The sequence below is a fragment of the Chaetura pelagica genome, unplaced genomic scaffold (assembly GCF_000747805.2).
Source record: "Chaetura pelagica isolate M959 unplaced genomic scaffold, ChaPel_1.0 scaffold105, whole genome shotgun sequence".
Classification (NCBI taxonomy): domain Eukaryota; kingdom Metazoa; phylum Chordata; class Aves; order Apodiformes; family Apodidae; genus Chaetura; species Chaetura pelagica.
The window spans coordinates 3123858-3139367 of record NW_009953393.1 but is presented as its reverse complement, the minus strand read 5'-3'; the positions used below and the strand labels follow the sequence as shown (position 1 = coordinate 3139367).

The following is a 15510-nucleotide window of genomic DNA, read 5'->3' as shown; positions in this document are numbered from 1 at the left end:
TTGGTAGTAAGTTTTGTGATTGTTATTAAAGTTACATTGCTGAAGCACATTTTGTTTGTAATAGAAGGACAGAGTGTCATCTAATTATGTTGTCAAATATTTTCCTTAATATCTAAACTGCTATATCTGAACCATTAAAAAAAAACAAAAACAAAAACAAAAAAACTTGCTACTTCATGTATAAGCCAGCTAAACTGTATAATCAAGACAAATGATCCGATGAAATTAAGATAGTTTAAAAGTAAATAACAAATCAGTTTGAGTGCAAGCTTTTGGTGATTAAAAATAGCCACACTGTTGTTAAAAAAAAAAAGAAAAACATTAACAAAACTCTGGCTAACTTTCCACTAAGCATAGCAAATTATTCTTATTTAATTAAGTTGCTGTGTCTGTTTCACTGCAGTAATTCATAAAGAAAAGCTTTTCTCGGTTATAAGGTGTTGTAGAGATTGTTTCAATCTGAAAATGTTCCAAACCTAACAGATTTTGCTTGCCCATCTTTATAAAGTTCTATTTATATTGTTTTTAACATTTGCCTGAAAGAATTACAGAATTTTACATGTTGTGGGAAAGGGGGAGTTGTCTAAAAAATCAACAATAAGACTTTTTTTTTTCATTCATGTATTGATGAATTTGTATTAAATGTAATTATATATATGTAAAAATGTGTATAATACACATTTTAAACAAAAGAAAAAGCAAACAAAGGGTCTAGCAGTTTTCTTTTGAATGCAAGCTTAATAATTGCTGACAACAATAAAACCCCTAAATTTTTTAGCAATCCTGAAGGATAAGTGATTGCATTTTCCTCTTCCAGTAGTCCCACCAACCATTAAAATATGCCATCACTAGGTTATAATTTTTTAACACTGTTTTTGCTGGCAGTATTTTGCCATTTGATTGCTGTGTGAGTAGTGAGCTGTAATTTCTAAGTGTCACTGAGCTTGCATAATACAACTTTGGTCTCCCTTTTCCAAGCTATTATATATGCCAAACAACTGTTGAAAAAAAATGTTTTGTAAGTAAAATGAGATTTTAAAGTTTAAACTACCAAGATTTGTGGGCTTTTAAATACATATGCCTTGTTAAACCTTATGATCATGTTTTTAGGAAAAAAACAAACTAAGTTATAAATATTGTTTATAATCTCTATTTCACTGCAGAGACGCCAACTGTATTTCCAGAAAATATCAAAGATAAAGAAACACCAACACCAGTTGAAGATATTCAGCTGGAAAGCTCTATTCCTCATACAGATTCTGGAATTGGAGATGAACAGATGCCCAGTATTTTGAATGGGACAGACTTGGAGACCAGTACAGGCCCTGATGCTATGAGCGAGCTGTTGTCTACTTTATCTTCAGAAGTGAAGAAGTCTCAGGAGAGCTTAACTGAAAGCCCCAGTGAAATTCTTAAACCAGCGTCATCAATATCCAGTATCAGCCAAAGTAAAGGCATCAATGTCAAGGAAATACTGAAAAGTCTTGTGGCAGCCCCTGTTGAAATTGCAGAATGTGGTCCGGATCCAATCCCTTACCCAGATCCTGCACTGAAGAGAGAAGCTCAGGCTATTCTTCCCATGCAGTTTCACTCATTTGACAGGTATATGGCTGGATTCATTATTTTATATTGATGTAATTCAGAAGTGTGAAGGATATTTTTTTTAAAACAAGGTTATTCTTCTATTGGCTTGTACCAGACGATGTTAATAAACAGCTGCATTACTTCTCCTTTCTGTGTCACCAAAACAGACCGTATAGTACAGACAAAAGTAATTAACCTTGTTTTTCTCTGTCAGCAGTGAATAAAATTCCACAAAGTACTTGAAAAACAATACTGTTTTAAAGTAATATTTTTGCAATAAAATCTTCTTTCCTTTAAAACAACATTTTAGTGAGAAGCAGGGGTAATATTTGCTGATATAGAACAGACTGTGCAGAAATTCAGTCTAATATTCTTTCAAAGGCTTAAATAATAATTGGATCCATCATTGCACTGTTTTCTGGTACTAAAATACTTTGACCATGGCAAATTATTTGCATGGTCATGATGGAAGCCAGTTTCCTTTTAGGTCTTTAAACAGCAATGACACTCAGAAGTTGGTGTTTAAAAATAAACTGCTGAACATTTCCACAGAGTCCTTTGTTTCTCTTCTTAGGCTGTAGCTTCCCAGCTTCTAAAGAATATACTTTTCCTTACATGTCCAGTCTGTCTTAGTTATCCTGAACAAAGAAGTTGTGATAAGATGTGCAATTGACAACATCCTTCTAGAAGAAGGGTAACCTGATTCATTGTGGGGTGAATCTTAACCTGTGCAAAGAACTAACTGTTACGAGTGTTGATGTGGTTACATTTTCCAGAATGACAAGACCCCTGAAGTTTCTTAATAAAAAAACCTATTTTTAAAAGTAGAAAAATTGAATAAAAACTTAAAGATATGGTAAAACATGTCTCAAAATTTTAAGCAAAGTTGTAGAAGTATATTGGTTCACCATGCAGGTACAAGAATTAGAATTCTAAAAGAAACAGAAAATTAAACAAGAAAACAGCTGTTGTGATTTATGAGAAAAATCCATCTGCATTTCCACAAAACCTGCAAAAATATCAGAAATGTCTTGATTAAAGTCTTAAGAAAAACAATATGCAATCAATCTTTTCAGCATAACATAAACAGTAAAGTGCAAGAAGTTACACAACAATTTTAGAATAAAAGTGAGAAAGCACATTTTCAGTATGAATTCCAAATAAAAACTGTTGCCTTTTTGCCTGTATGTATATGCTAGTACTGAAGCTGCTTTTCTGAAGTAATTCAATAAACAACCTGATAGTATCTGTTGTAACAAAGAAAGATTGGATCCTAAGACAGTAATAGTGAAATGTGCTTTAGAAGCAGTGAGTCTGTCCCTTTCTAATACTATTTTAGGTCATAATGCCATTCCAGAGAAAGCTCGTTTAGCAACTGTTTCATTAAGAGCATATTCTTTGGCTCCTCAATCTGTGTGTTTTGATTTTAGAGCATTTTCAATCTGAAGTGAAAAATATTTTTTCCTATACAGTTAAGAATTTTTCATTATCGTCATATTCCAGAATGCATTCTTGTACATTAAGCAGTACAGAAATTTCTGCTGTGTGTAGAAGTAAAAGCACCTAACTGTAACCACCAAAAGATTACTTAAATTGAACCTATTTGATTACATTTCTACCATGGTCAATTAAGAAAAATGCTTCATTCAGAGAGCTGTTGTTAATTCACAAAATAGTAGACACCTAAATTAAAATGGAGCAGATCACCTCATGAGATGCCTTTGTCATCATTAGAGGGAACTTAACACCAAGATGATTGAAGAGATGAGCTTTATTCTGGATTTCTAAATTACAGCTTTATAAGGAAGTGTTAAAAGCTCTAAAGGGTTGTAGTAGGTTGGTTAGAACCTGTGTGAACAGCTGCATTAGATTCTTCTTGCAACAATGTGGCTGCTTGTATATTTCAAACATCATTAGTTGTTGTTAATAGAATTATGGAATTATTTGAGAAGTGCTTTAGGTCTAAATATTATTGATACTTATTGAGTTCACTTAGAAGCTAGAGGATTTTGTGGGGTTTTTTCCCTATCCTGTTACCCTCCTGACCAAGTTTCAATTCCATGATTTCCTGTTAAGAAGTGTACAACTGTGTTTGCATCTTGGTAGAATGTTTGTACCCTGATAGTTGTTGACATTGTTTACCTCTTCAGCAGACATGGAAATCGTTGAAGTTTAGGCAAAATAAAACCTATTTACATCAATTTTGTTGGGTTATTTAGTTTATCTTAAGTAGATCATCCTGCTGATTTTGGTGAGTGAGGCAGACCCAACAACTATGAAGGGAAAACTGGCAGCTTCAAGCAGGTCCTCACAGATCAGAAAGTGGTAAATTCTTTCCTCCAGCTAAAAGGATATTACTTTTCCTTTTCACATTAAAAAAGAGGAGCAGACTTAGATCCTGACCTTATAACTTCTAATGAGGGGTGAAAGAAAGGTTGGGGGAGAAAGCCTAGAGTAGTATATTGAAGTAATATTAGAATTAATTAAAATATTACTTGAGAAAACAATATGAGTATTAATTTATGGTGGTCTATGAACATTTTGTGTTGCCTATAGCATCCCAATCATCATTGAAAATCTAAAAAAAAGTTACAGCATGATTCTTTTTCCATTATTGCTCATGGAAATATAATTGTGTTTGTTTATATAAGACAACAATTATATAACACACAGTGGATATTTTTAAAAGTTAACGCTATGCCTGTGGAGTGTATTTTTGTAGGATCTTCTGCTGCTGTAGTTTATGCAGCTTTTGGTACTTCACTGAGCACTGTAGCTATGGGTCATGTTTATTCTCTCTAGGGAGAATAACGAGCAATGGAGTGCATTGTTTTGTCAGGTTTTATTTGTTTCAGCTTTTATAAAATATACACAGCGATTCTATATTTATAAGCAAATCGAGGTCAGAGAAATATATTTTTCACTTTAATCAAAATATATTCTTAGTCCTTTTGAGACTGGTCTTTTTTATTTTATTTTTGCTTGTTAAGTGTTGAGGTAATAAGTAATTAGTATAGAAGTAACACTGTCTTTGCTGTTGTAAAGATTTTTCTGTAATTCTAACCACTGATCTTACATGCAGGAAACTCCTGTAAATAGAATTGAAGTTAAGAATTCTATTTTATCATTGAATGTGATGTGTTTTGCTCTGCATGTTCTTTTAGATCTACATTGTTGATGTGCACATACGAGTGTTCATAAGGCTGCAGTATATTCTTCCATAGAAGTTGTGCAGTTATAAATGAAATATAAAAGCCGAAAATGTGTCCAACATGTTTCATCAAATTGAGCTTGTGTGTAGTTAATGTATGCAGCAGTTCAAGTACTATCGAATGTAAATGATGAGGTGATATTGATGAAAGGAGGGGATTGGGGTCTCGGGGGGCGCTGATGACGGATTGAACAGAAGCGGCCTCGCACCGCACGTAACTCAAGTCTGTCGTCTTCACCGCTCAAAGCCGTAATGGGAGGTGGCAGTCTGAAATGAGTTGCCACGGCAAAGAGTATTATTTTTGAAATGCTTTCACACAAATCACTAGGCCCTGCATACAACTTAGTTTCATGCTTTAATGTCATCAGGAGGCACAAATTGGTGTGTCTAATTGTTTGCCACCTGCCAGCAAAATGAGCTGCCAGCCAGCCAGACGGGTTTGATTGTCTGTCAGCTCTTCAATAGATTGAGAGTGACAACATCAAAAATTTCACTTCAAACTCTGAAGCTTTGAGCAGCTTTTCAGAGACCTCTTCCCCACAAGTGCTTCTGGACAACTGCATTTTTCAATTAGTTTTCAATATATCGCTGCCTTCTGCCTCATCTGTCTTTAGGTAGCTGTAATTACATTACGAGCTATATAAACAGATTTCTGGGACACTGGAGCCTGGATCCTCAGAGTTATGACATGTCTTTTATCGTCAGACTGAATTCCTTGGAAATGGCATCCAGGGTGACAAACACAAAGGGTTATTTCACCTAGATTTGCAAGTAATGGAGCCTAACTCACCAATAATTCCTTCTTGCTTTCTCATCCTTGTCTGACAAAAGTTAGTCCCTGTTACTGATTTTTAGGGTTTGGGCATTTCTTGTTTCTGTTTTTTTGTCAATTTGCGTTTGTCCCACTAGACACAGCCTAGACCATTAACACGTATAAATTTATTTGTGATTCTACCCAGCACTGCATTATGAAGCCTACATTTGTTAATTTCTACCCTTTTTTTGGTGGATACTTTTTAGAGGGGTGCTATTGTTGAAACAAAGAGTGGTCCTGGTTTTGTATCTCATGTATTATTTTTTCAAAGTGATTTACATCTATTTTCTGTACTTAAGAATTAGTTCAATAGGAAACATGCTTGCGTAAGCAGAAAATCTTGAGTTCCTGCAGTGAGAAGACCCTTCATTTTTGCTGCTACTAAATGTCTTATTTCCTTTTAATCCATTATCGCTCCATAAACTGGAATACTGTGGGTTTGCATAGTTTAAATGCTCAATGAACTCTTAACAAGTGTTTTTTTTATATATATGAAAAGGACCTTCTCCTTTGGTCCTTGAGGCCAGTTTTAAAGGAATTTATATGCTAGAAAAGATGAACAATTTGTGAAATCCAGTCAGGGCTGATATATGTCCTGCCAGTTAGTATGGAGAAAGAAGGTCTTCAAAAAGTATGTTTAGATAAAAATCTGTATTTTGTGTATGTAGGCTGTATTTAGAAGGACTTCTCAGAGTGTCTATGCTTTTTACTGTGAGAACTGAACACTGAACTGTGAGAGATGCAGTGAAGGCTCAAGTTGAGAGGTTAAATATTTGTTTTATTATTGTCCATCTTTGGGAAGTCGTTGATATGCACTGTTCTACACAGTTATTTAAATAAAATAGCTTATTTAGGATATTACATTCCTGTTAGTCATTAGATTATATAACCAAATACTAGATGTTATTTTCCTGAAAACGTAAAGAGTTATATATGAAGATGTTTTAGTCTTCTCCCAACAGAAAAGATTGCTTTTTAAAGTTCATAAAGAAAAATAATAGGAGAAAACATAAGCAGCTTTCCCAAGAATCAAGAAGAGACAATTAAAGGTGCCAGCCAACATGGCTTCACTAAGGTCAAATCATACCTGACCAATTCAGTGGCCTTCTACGACAAGGCTACAGAGATGGTGGATGGTGGCAGAGCAACTGATGTCATCTACCTGTATTTGTGCAAGGTTGTTGACACTGTCCCACATGACATCCTGGTCTCCAAACTGACAAGACATGGATTTGACAGATGGACCACTCGGTGGATAAGAGTTTGGCTGGATGGCCACACCCAGAGAATTGTGGTCAATGGCTCAATGTCCAAATGGAGGCAGGGGATGAGTGGTGTCCCTCGGGGGTCAGTACTGGGACCAGTGCTGGTTAACATCTTAGTAGGAGACATGGATGGTGAGATTGAGTATATCCTTAGCAAGTTTGCTGACTGTACCCAACTGTGTGGTGTGGTTTTGATGAATGTATGGTATAAAATGATTGAAGGAATTTGTAAGTACTGGACAGTCAGCACCAAGGTTTTATTTGGATAAATCTCAAAGATTATATACTTCTGTCAGCCTTCCTTATCTCTTCAGTATACCTCATATTCCTTATCAATTTTTCTAGTCTATGACTGTTGGCTCTGAGTTTCCTCCTTGATTCCAGACAAATCCTATCTTAATGCAGTCAGTGTAACTGAATGCTGTCTAAAGTAGGACTCAACGTGTGTTGTTAGTACATACTAATGATCACTTCTTCCAAACTCAAATCACAATCTGGGGCTGAAATCAGAAAGAACAATGAGTAATCAGTGATACACTTGTCTTATTAAGAGCTGGATATGTACACAGGTATGGAGAATATGAATAACTTCCAGAGAAGAAATACTAAGCTTTTTTTTTTCAGAGATTAAATTAATCTAACTGTGGGAACAAGGTAAAATGTAATGTAGCAGACATATTTCCCTGATTTTCTACTGGGCTTTGTTCTAAAATATATGGCAGAGACTGCTGTTTGACAGCATTCTGAAGTATCTGCCTGAAGTCTGTAATGCATTTACAAGAGCACTTCTTGAAACTGTTTGCTTTCTACTACTGTGGGGGAGGAAGGGAGGAACAAGAATATTGATTCAGCCTTAAGAGGTTTCACATATCCTAGAAGGGTGTAAAGTGATTCTAAATTAATTGCTGCTGCTCAGATAGGTAGCCCAAGACATCCAGTATTGGAGGCTTATCTCTGACCTCTTGATTAACCAGAGTGATTAGATTGGAAGGCCCTTAGATTTTTAGATTGAGAAGTACAGAATGTGAATCACAGAGAAAGAGGGAGAAAATATAGTGCTGTGTAACCTGATTTGTGTGTAGCTAAATTTTTAATGAAAGTTAATTTGAGAAAGTATTTTTTAAATTTTCCTTTTTCTCTTTTTACAGTTCAGCTTGTTGATGATATTATTTTCATGCAAATTACTAAACCCCAGAAGAATCCTGTAGCCATTTGCTAAGGTTATTTAATAAACCAGCAATGCATGAGTGATGTGCAGGTTGAACCAACAACACTCATCTTAAACATAATGCAAATTCCAATGACTTCGGGCTTAGACTTACTATTGGAAAAGGACACTCATCAAGCAAAAAAATAATGATTAGTAGTTACAATTATTTTTTAATTGTACACTACCTGATGAACAGAGAAATAAAATCAACTGCCACAACAAATTACTACTAAGCTTTTCTTGACTAAATCATTGCATATCATTTGGGACAAGGATGATGTGTTTCAGAAACATGTGAACCACTTCAAAACATTTTGGAAGTGTGTTGTAGAAAACAAAGCCTAAAATGCAATGATGGGTGTGTATATAACCTTCTAGTCTGTGGATTTCTGTTCTTCCGTGAAAGGAGTATCTGAATGTGCTGCTGGAGTGGCTTAATTGGTTAAAAGAAGATTTTTTCACTGGAGTGGTTAGTCATCCTCTTTCACCTTCCTTGTTCTTCTTTTCCTCTGATTGTTTTGCACAGTTTTGACAAATTTATTTTGTTATTCAGATAGTTTTTCAATCTCCTTCCTCTGGATGTCATTCTGTATTCACTCATTGTATTTTGTTTTATCAGTAGGAATGAGACATTTTGACAAGGTCGTCATGTATGACATGTCAGAAAGCTGCATTTTCTTTCCGTCTGGGATGATAATGTCTTCATTGATTTTGTCTGTTCTTGTGGTGGAGAGGTCTCTTGATGTTTCTTGATAATTTGTAGTTTAATAACACCTGACCTGTCTTAATTTCCTGATTCAGACCTACAAAAGCATTTATATATGTAGAGCATTAGTATTTATGGGATCTGGTCAAAATTATTCTTTCCTGCTATGGAAGCTGATTTTCTAACTTAAACTACACTATTAAGAAAAAGAGGTTTTGTCTTTATAGGAGGCCAGTACATTTGGAGTTTGGACTAGATGTCTTTTAAAGGCGTCTTCCAACCCAACCTATTCTATAATTCTGTTACATCTGGGGGTGAAGTTGAGATAAGTGATCATTGCTATGGAAGGTTATGTGATCTTCTGGATACTCTGAAAGAACACTGAACTGTCTGAAGATAAGGAGGAAGACCTTGAGTTTAGCTTCATCTTCTTTGGAAAAGTCACAGAAAAGTAGGATATACTTTTGTAACATTTGTATCAGCAATTTAGCCAATACCAATATCTGACTGTATAGAAGGGAAAAATTATTTTGCTTAAAATAAATCCTCAAACGAAACAGATCTTGCCCACTTTGTCACTCATACTGTCTTGTGCCTGCAAACACTAGGTTGGCTGTGTGTCTAAGGACTCTGTCCAGCAGTCAGGCAGCTCCAGGCCTGTGTCCAGATGCTAGGTCCAGTATCTGCTGCAATGACATAGAGAACGTGAGATGCAAGCTGTCAAGTCTTCCTCATATCTTCTGGGTGCTTCATAGGTTCACAACTATTTTCAAGTTTCAGATATAGCTTTTTTATGCATACAGAGCTGCCAACAGTCTCTCTGTCCTTTCCCATGTCTTTGAGCCATCACTCTTCACTCCTTTTTTCTCCAAGGTCTGGTAAATTTGTGAACCTACACACATACCTGTGATCTCAATTACTTGATAGTCTATGTGCCATTAGCATAGGCCAGTCAGAGATTGCTTTTCCCCCTGCATTTTTCCTTCTTGTGCTTCAGCACCCAAATATTCCCATTAATTCTTCATTAATTGAGATAGAGATTTTTGTGTGTGGATAGGAGCTAATTTTAGGAAATTTCTTGATGTTACGGAGCAGATTAAACTAACCTGTGTAGACTCAGCTTTATAAACATGTAGCTGCTGCTATGTAAACACTTCATATCAGCAACAATTGTAAGACATTATTAACTACAAACAAAGGCAATTATTTAAGGGTCATGTATCTTAACCAATAGCTATTGTGCAATCTCATCTTCTCTTAATGTAAACAGAAGGAGGCAGAAAAACATCAATATGCCTTCCTAATAGTGTGTGATCAGGATAGTGGTAAAACTTGCTCAGAATGCAGAGACATCAACTGGAACTGTTATCCCTCTAAAGAGAGTGAGAAAAAAAATGGCTTGTGGATTATTTTATATGCTGCCATCATGTAAGAGGAGATGATAAAAAATAACACTTGCATCATCAACATAATCTGCATCTGCAGTCCTTAAAATCCAGGGAGACTGAGGACTTAGACTTATATAAACAAACTACATTACTGTAAAAAATTGTTCTGCCCATTTGATCCATCATGTGACATTATATTTGTATAGAAGTACAATAAAATAACTACCGAATGAACTTTTAGACCAAAATAAGGCCTTATTACCCTGAGTAGTTGCACTTTCTTGATCTTTTATTTGTTCACACAGATTAATTTTAAAGACAAGTTTATCTGCTAAACGAAAAAAGGTGTGATGAAAATATGATGATGAAAATATGTTTTCAAAATTACAAATATGATCTCTTTCAAGCTTGTTTTTCACTTAGGTTTCCTACTGAAATACTAAATGAAAATATTAATGAAAAATGAAATATTAAATGAAAAAATGTAAATATACTTACCTGCACTGAAAGCTGTCCAGTGTTGAAAAAACATTAATGGATATTTTCCTTCTTCCCTTTTAACACATACAGCAAGTCTTTTAGGTTTGAGATTTGAAAAAAAAAAAAAAAAAAAAGTGGTTTAAGATTAGATGAGAACGTGTTTGAATGCAATGTTGTATATATATATATATGATTTTGTGTCAGATTTTTTGTATGAAAGCTTTATTTTCTTCTTAAAAGCTTGAAATTCTCAAAACTGCTGTTTAAACTGTATTTTTAAATTAACATGATTTCAAACTTGTGAGAGCAAGTATCTACGGTGTTGCATTTTAGGTGTTCAGTTTACATCATGTGCTGTTGAGAAAAATGAGTATGAAAGTTTTCCAGAAGTCTGATTGCAAAATTATGTTTGGTAGTCAACTGTATTTGCAAGACCAGGATGTGCCTGCTGAGCTGTGCAATAGTCAACTACTGTGTTCAAATGTTCAGATGACTGGCAAAAATATTGTGATCTTTGATTCAGTAAGATCAACAAATTAACACACTCATTAAGACTGCATGTTTGTATAGACTGCTAGAGTGCTGGCATCATTTTTAACACTTTCTTTGCAAATCTAGAACACAGGTGACAGTGATATTCACAACATATCAATGAAGTGGTAGGGCACTGAAAGACAAATTAAGTTCCTCAGAATCAAACGAAGCTGCAGACTAAGGATAAGAGTGTGGTTTTAGGCTCTGTTAACATAGTCTTAAGCTATTTCAGAAAAAAATAGAAAATTGACATTATTATGTGTCACTCATGTTATAATACAGAAGCATTATAACACAGCAAAGTCCTATTCTAAACAAAAACTCCTACTAACTCCACTGTGCAGTTTTAGTAATCTGCCATTTCTTTTTTGCACAGGAGTGTGGTTGTACCAGTAAAGAAACCCCCTCCAGGTAGTCTGGCTGTTACTACAGTTGGAGCTGCCACAGCTGGGAGTGGACTGCCACCGGGTAGTACACCTAATATATTTGCTGCAACAGGAGCTACACCAAAAAGTATGATTAATACAACAGGTATTGTCCTTAAATATTTTTGTGACCCTCATTTTTTCTTGTCTGTTTTTTGTTTTGTTACTTTTAGTCGTGTTCTGTTTTTTATTCATCTTTTTGTTACTGTTTTTGTACTTCTAAAATAAAAACCTGGAAAGATTAAATCTTGGCCTTTATTAGAGCCAGTGTTTCTTTGTGGTGTATGTTTATAATATTTGATAGTGCACATTGAAATTGACCAGCCTTAAATAACTGAATAAATAGTCTTAATACTGATTTATAAGCAAAGTTTAGAACTTCTCTAGTGCTCTGCCATAGAGGATATTTATATGATACATACTACTTAATCCCTCCTTAGGTGTCAACAAAAGCAGACAACTAGCTGTTTAATAAATATGCTGTAGATTGTGGAGAGTTAATATTTTGGGGAATTAATATTTGTCAATTAAAATTATGCTATGATTTTTAAAGGTTTTTCATTAAGAATCTACCTAATTTAACCGTAGTCATGTCTTATGAGTAGTTGTTTATTTTGACCTAAAGAAGGGAGAGCCAGGCTTTCTTCTTTTAGTTATTTATAACAGTAATAATGGAATTGTCTGTCATGAAGGAGCCTGTTGACAGTGGAGACTGCCATTTCCATTCAGAAATTAATCCTTATTGAGAACAACTGATGTTTACTTAAAATCCCTTGAAATGTCCAGCTATGGTCCATTTTTTTTTCTAAACTAAGCAAAAGCACTCGAGAGAAGAGCTCTCTTCAAGGATATCACAACTTCAGTTGAGGGTTGAGAAAGTGAAGATCTCCTTTGGGTTGCAGAAAATGGAGAGGGAAGCTTTTGGCATCCTTCTTCTTCATGGAATAATATGAAGACAAACTCATTATTTTTTCTTTCCGTTTACAGATTACCTTAAATATCTGGTAATAGAACTTAGATTTTTCTAAGGATTAAAAAACTCTTAAAATCTAATTATCATGAGGCAAATGGAAGGAATGAAGGCTCTGAATAGTGTTATAACTTCTGTGAACACTTCCATTTCTGTAGCAACTTATGTTAATCTTGAATAGATTTCCTTTTAGGTACTCATGTAATGCAAAAAATATCTTATATTGGAAACCTTGTTTTCCAAATGATACTGAATAGTGTAAGCTTTTCAGTCTTCTCACTGATAAAAGATCTGAACTGTTTTGGCTGGAATGTAGTAGCTCCTCTTTGTAAGTAATTGCATTGAAAAATCAGTCATTTCCCCAATACTGTTCCTAGAAGAGGACAGTATTGCATATATCATGGTATATTCACTATGGATTAAAGGCTGGGTTTTTTTGGTTGATCTTATGGTTTTGTTTTGTTTAGTTCTTTGTTTTGTTTTCTTGGGCTTTTTTTACTGCACCTGGTTTTGTCTCCTAGTCTGTGGATTAGCTTGATTAAAGGAAAAGCATTGGCTGAGTCAATGGAATTTCAGCAAGTATGAGATTTAATTAGAACTACATGTGTACTAAATTTCTTTAGTGGTCTTATTTTGTAAGGCCTTTAATGCCTGAATTCATCTGAATGAGCTTTATTGATGAATTCTCTTGAGAAATAGTTGGAAAAGCCCTTCCCCTCCAAACTTTTTAAAGATCTGAATTTTATATCAATGCTAAATGCATTAATGACAGTTTAAAAAAATAGTAGTGCATTGAAAAAATATAAATATCTATTAGATTAAAATGCTCATTTTGTCATTTTTTATTAAGCTATGTCTACAATAGTTAAGACAGTGATCATGTATGTCAGTTTTTTAACTATATACATGAAGTTTTATCTTTCATAAATTATTATAAAGCACTGTATAATATTTAATTGAACAGCGTTTCTTTTTTTTTTTTTTTATGGTAAAAAAGAAGCAGTATACAGTTTCTTAGAAACACTAGATGTCCCCCCAAACCTTCTATTTACAGTTGTTTTTATAGTACGTCACAGATACACTAGAAATACAGTTTTATCCTTGAGGTATAATCAGTGCTGGACTTGTGCAAAAGGTGTTTTTTTTAAGTTATGCACAGATTGCAGTCACTGTTTACATTCCATCTGCCATCACTGTCATAGTCAATGTCACTGTCTCAATGTAATGAGATGTACGTTACTGCAGTCACCTTAGTGCTTTGCATGTATCTTTTGGGACACAGGTTTTCTTCATGTAAAAAACTGGTTTTATATGGTTGAGACTGGCTTTCTGTAATTCATGTCCTGATTTTTACTTCTGTGTTAATCCGTTAGTTCTAGGTCTGTTTGACCTTCTCTTCCTGGAGACTATCAGGTTAAAACAACTTAGCACTGCATTTTTAGACAACAGCCTTAATGAAGAAAAATTGACTTTGGAAGGAAAAGGGAAGAAGCAACAAAAATGCGTCACCAATGTATATATGAATATAAATATGTAAATAACATAAATATATAAATAAGTACACAAATACACATATATATGAAATCTGTTTAGCTCCCCTCTTCACAGCTAAGTAGCTGTGTTTCTGAGGCTGAGAGGGACAGCCTGCCTTATATTTTTTAATTTCCTTCTCAGTGTGTTGGAGTACATGTACAATTTGCATTTAGCCCAAGTGAGAACCCATCATAAGCCACAATCCACCTCCTACTTGAATTATTAAAAGAGATCAAATCAGTTCCTACTGTAATCCTGAATCTCACCAGATACTCTGCTGTTGGCAAGCTTAGCAAATCCTGCTGTGTTTTCATACTGTTGGGAATGTAAATTTTCTTAAATGAGCCAGTCAAAATCCTGATTTTTCTTTTGTCAGTAAAAATTATTTAAAAGCAAAGTAAAAAAAACTAAACTAAAGTAAACTAAAATCATCCCTGCTGCCAGAGATTTTTTCACCATTACCAGCATTTGACCTCTATTTCATTGTCAGCTGGCTGTTTAAGCAGTTAAGAAACCATAAATACTTTGTAGAGCTTTGCAGGGAACTGAAAAGTAATATATATCTGTGTAATGCAAATGGCAGTGATATATCAACTTCTAAAACTGTCCAGCAACAGGGATTTACCAGTTATTTTGGAAAACTGGCAGAATAATATGTCTTAGCTGGGATTCTGCATCCCTTGTTGCTAAATTGGAAAAACCTGTCACCCCCATCTCTGGTAGCACTGTGGTCCTTCAGGCTTTGAACTCCGACTGCGAGTGTTCCTTGCTGCCTCTCTTGCAGTGATGTGTTGCAGTAGGACTGTGCAGCAGAACAGGGCAGTATTTATCACAGTGTTCTCGCTACTGTTCATGGCCACTCTGAGCCTTTGCTGGTTTGCTTCAGAGAGACTGAGCTCACAGTGCCATTTCAGCAAACATGATAAATTGGCATTTAGAGTCTAAGTTTAGCCCTTCGCTCTGACCCAAATCACATAAAATATAAATGTGTGCTCTGTCTGCATCTTTTCTCTGGGCAGCTGTTCATAACCCATTGAAATGATACCCCCACTGCCCTCCTTACTTTTAAGGTTTTAAAATTCTCCTTGACTCAAGGAAGGAAACAGAAGAAGTAAAGTTAAAGTCTTAATACTCCTCAGACACTGGTTTCCCCCATTACTTCTTGAAGGAATATAAATTTTCTGTCTTCTCTGTATTTTTTTAATTTGCATTTTATTTTCTGCCTGTAGTTGCAACTGGGCAGCCAAGAAGTATGTGCATTTATTTATGTATTTTTTAAATAGAGAAACTTCTATTCTCCACTCAAGATCATCTTAAATATACCTTAATTTTAGAAAGATCTTGCTTTACAGGATGATGTAAAAATGTTTTCATCTTTGGAATATAATTT

At 34.8% G+C, this 15510-nt stretch overlaps 1 protein-coding gene across 1 annotated transcript in view; it reads left to right on the top strand.

Annotated features, from left to right (window-relative positions):
* NBEA (neurobeachin) overlaps positions 1 to 15510 on the top strand; it is a 516495-nt gene that overhangs the window by 197770 nt on the left and 303215 nt on the right. The window contains exons 33-34 of the mRNA XM_009998372.1: positions 1164 to 1602; positions 11569 to 11723. Of these exons, the coding sequence (XP_009996674.1) occupies positions 1164 to 1602; positions 11569 to 11723 (594 nt within the window). The remainder of the gene's footprint in view (positions 1 to 1163; positions 1603 to 11568; positions 11724 to 15510) is intronic.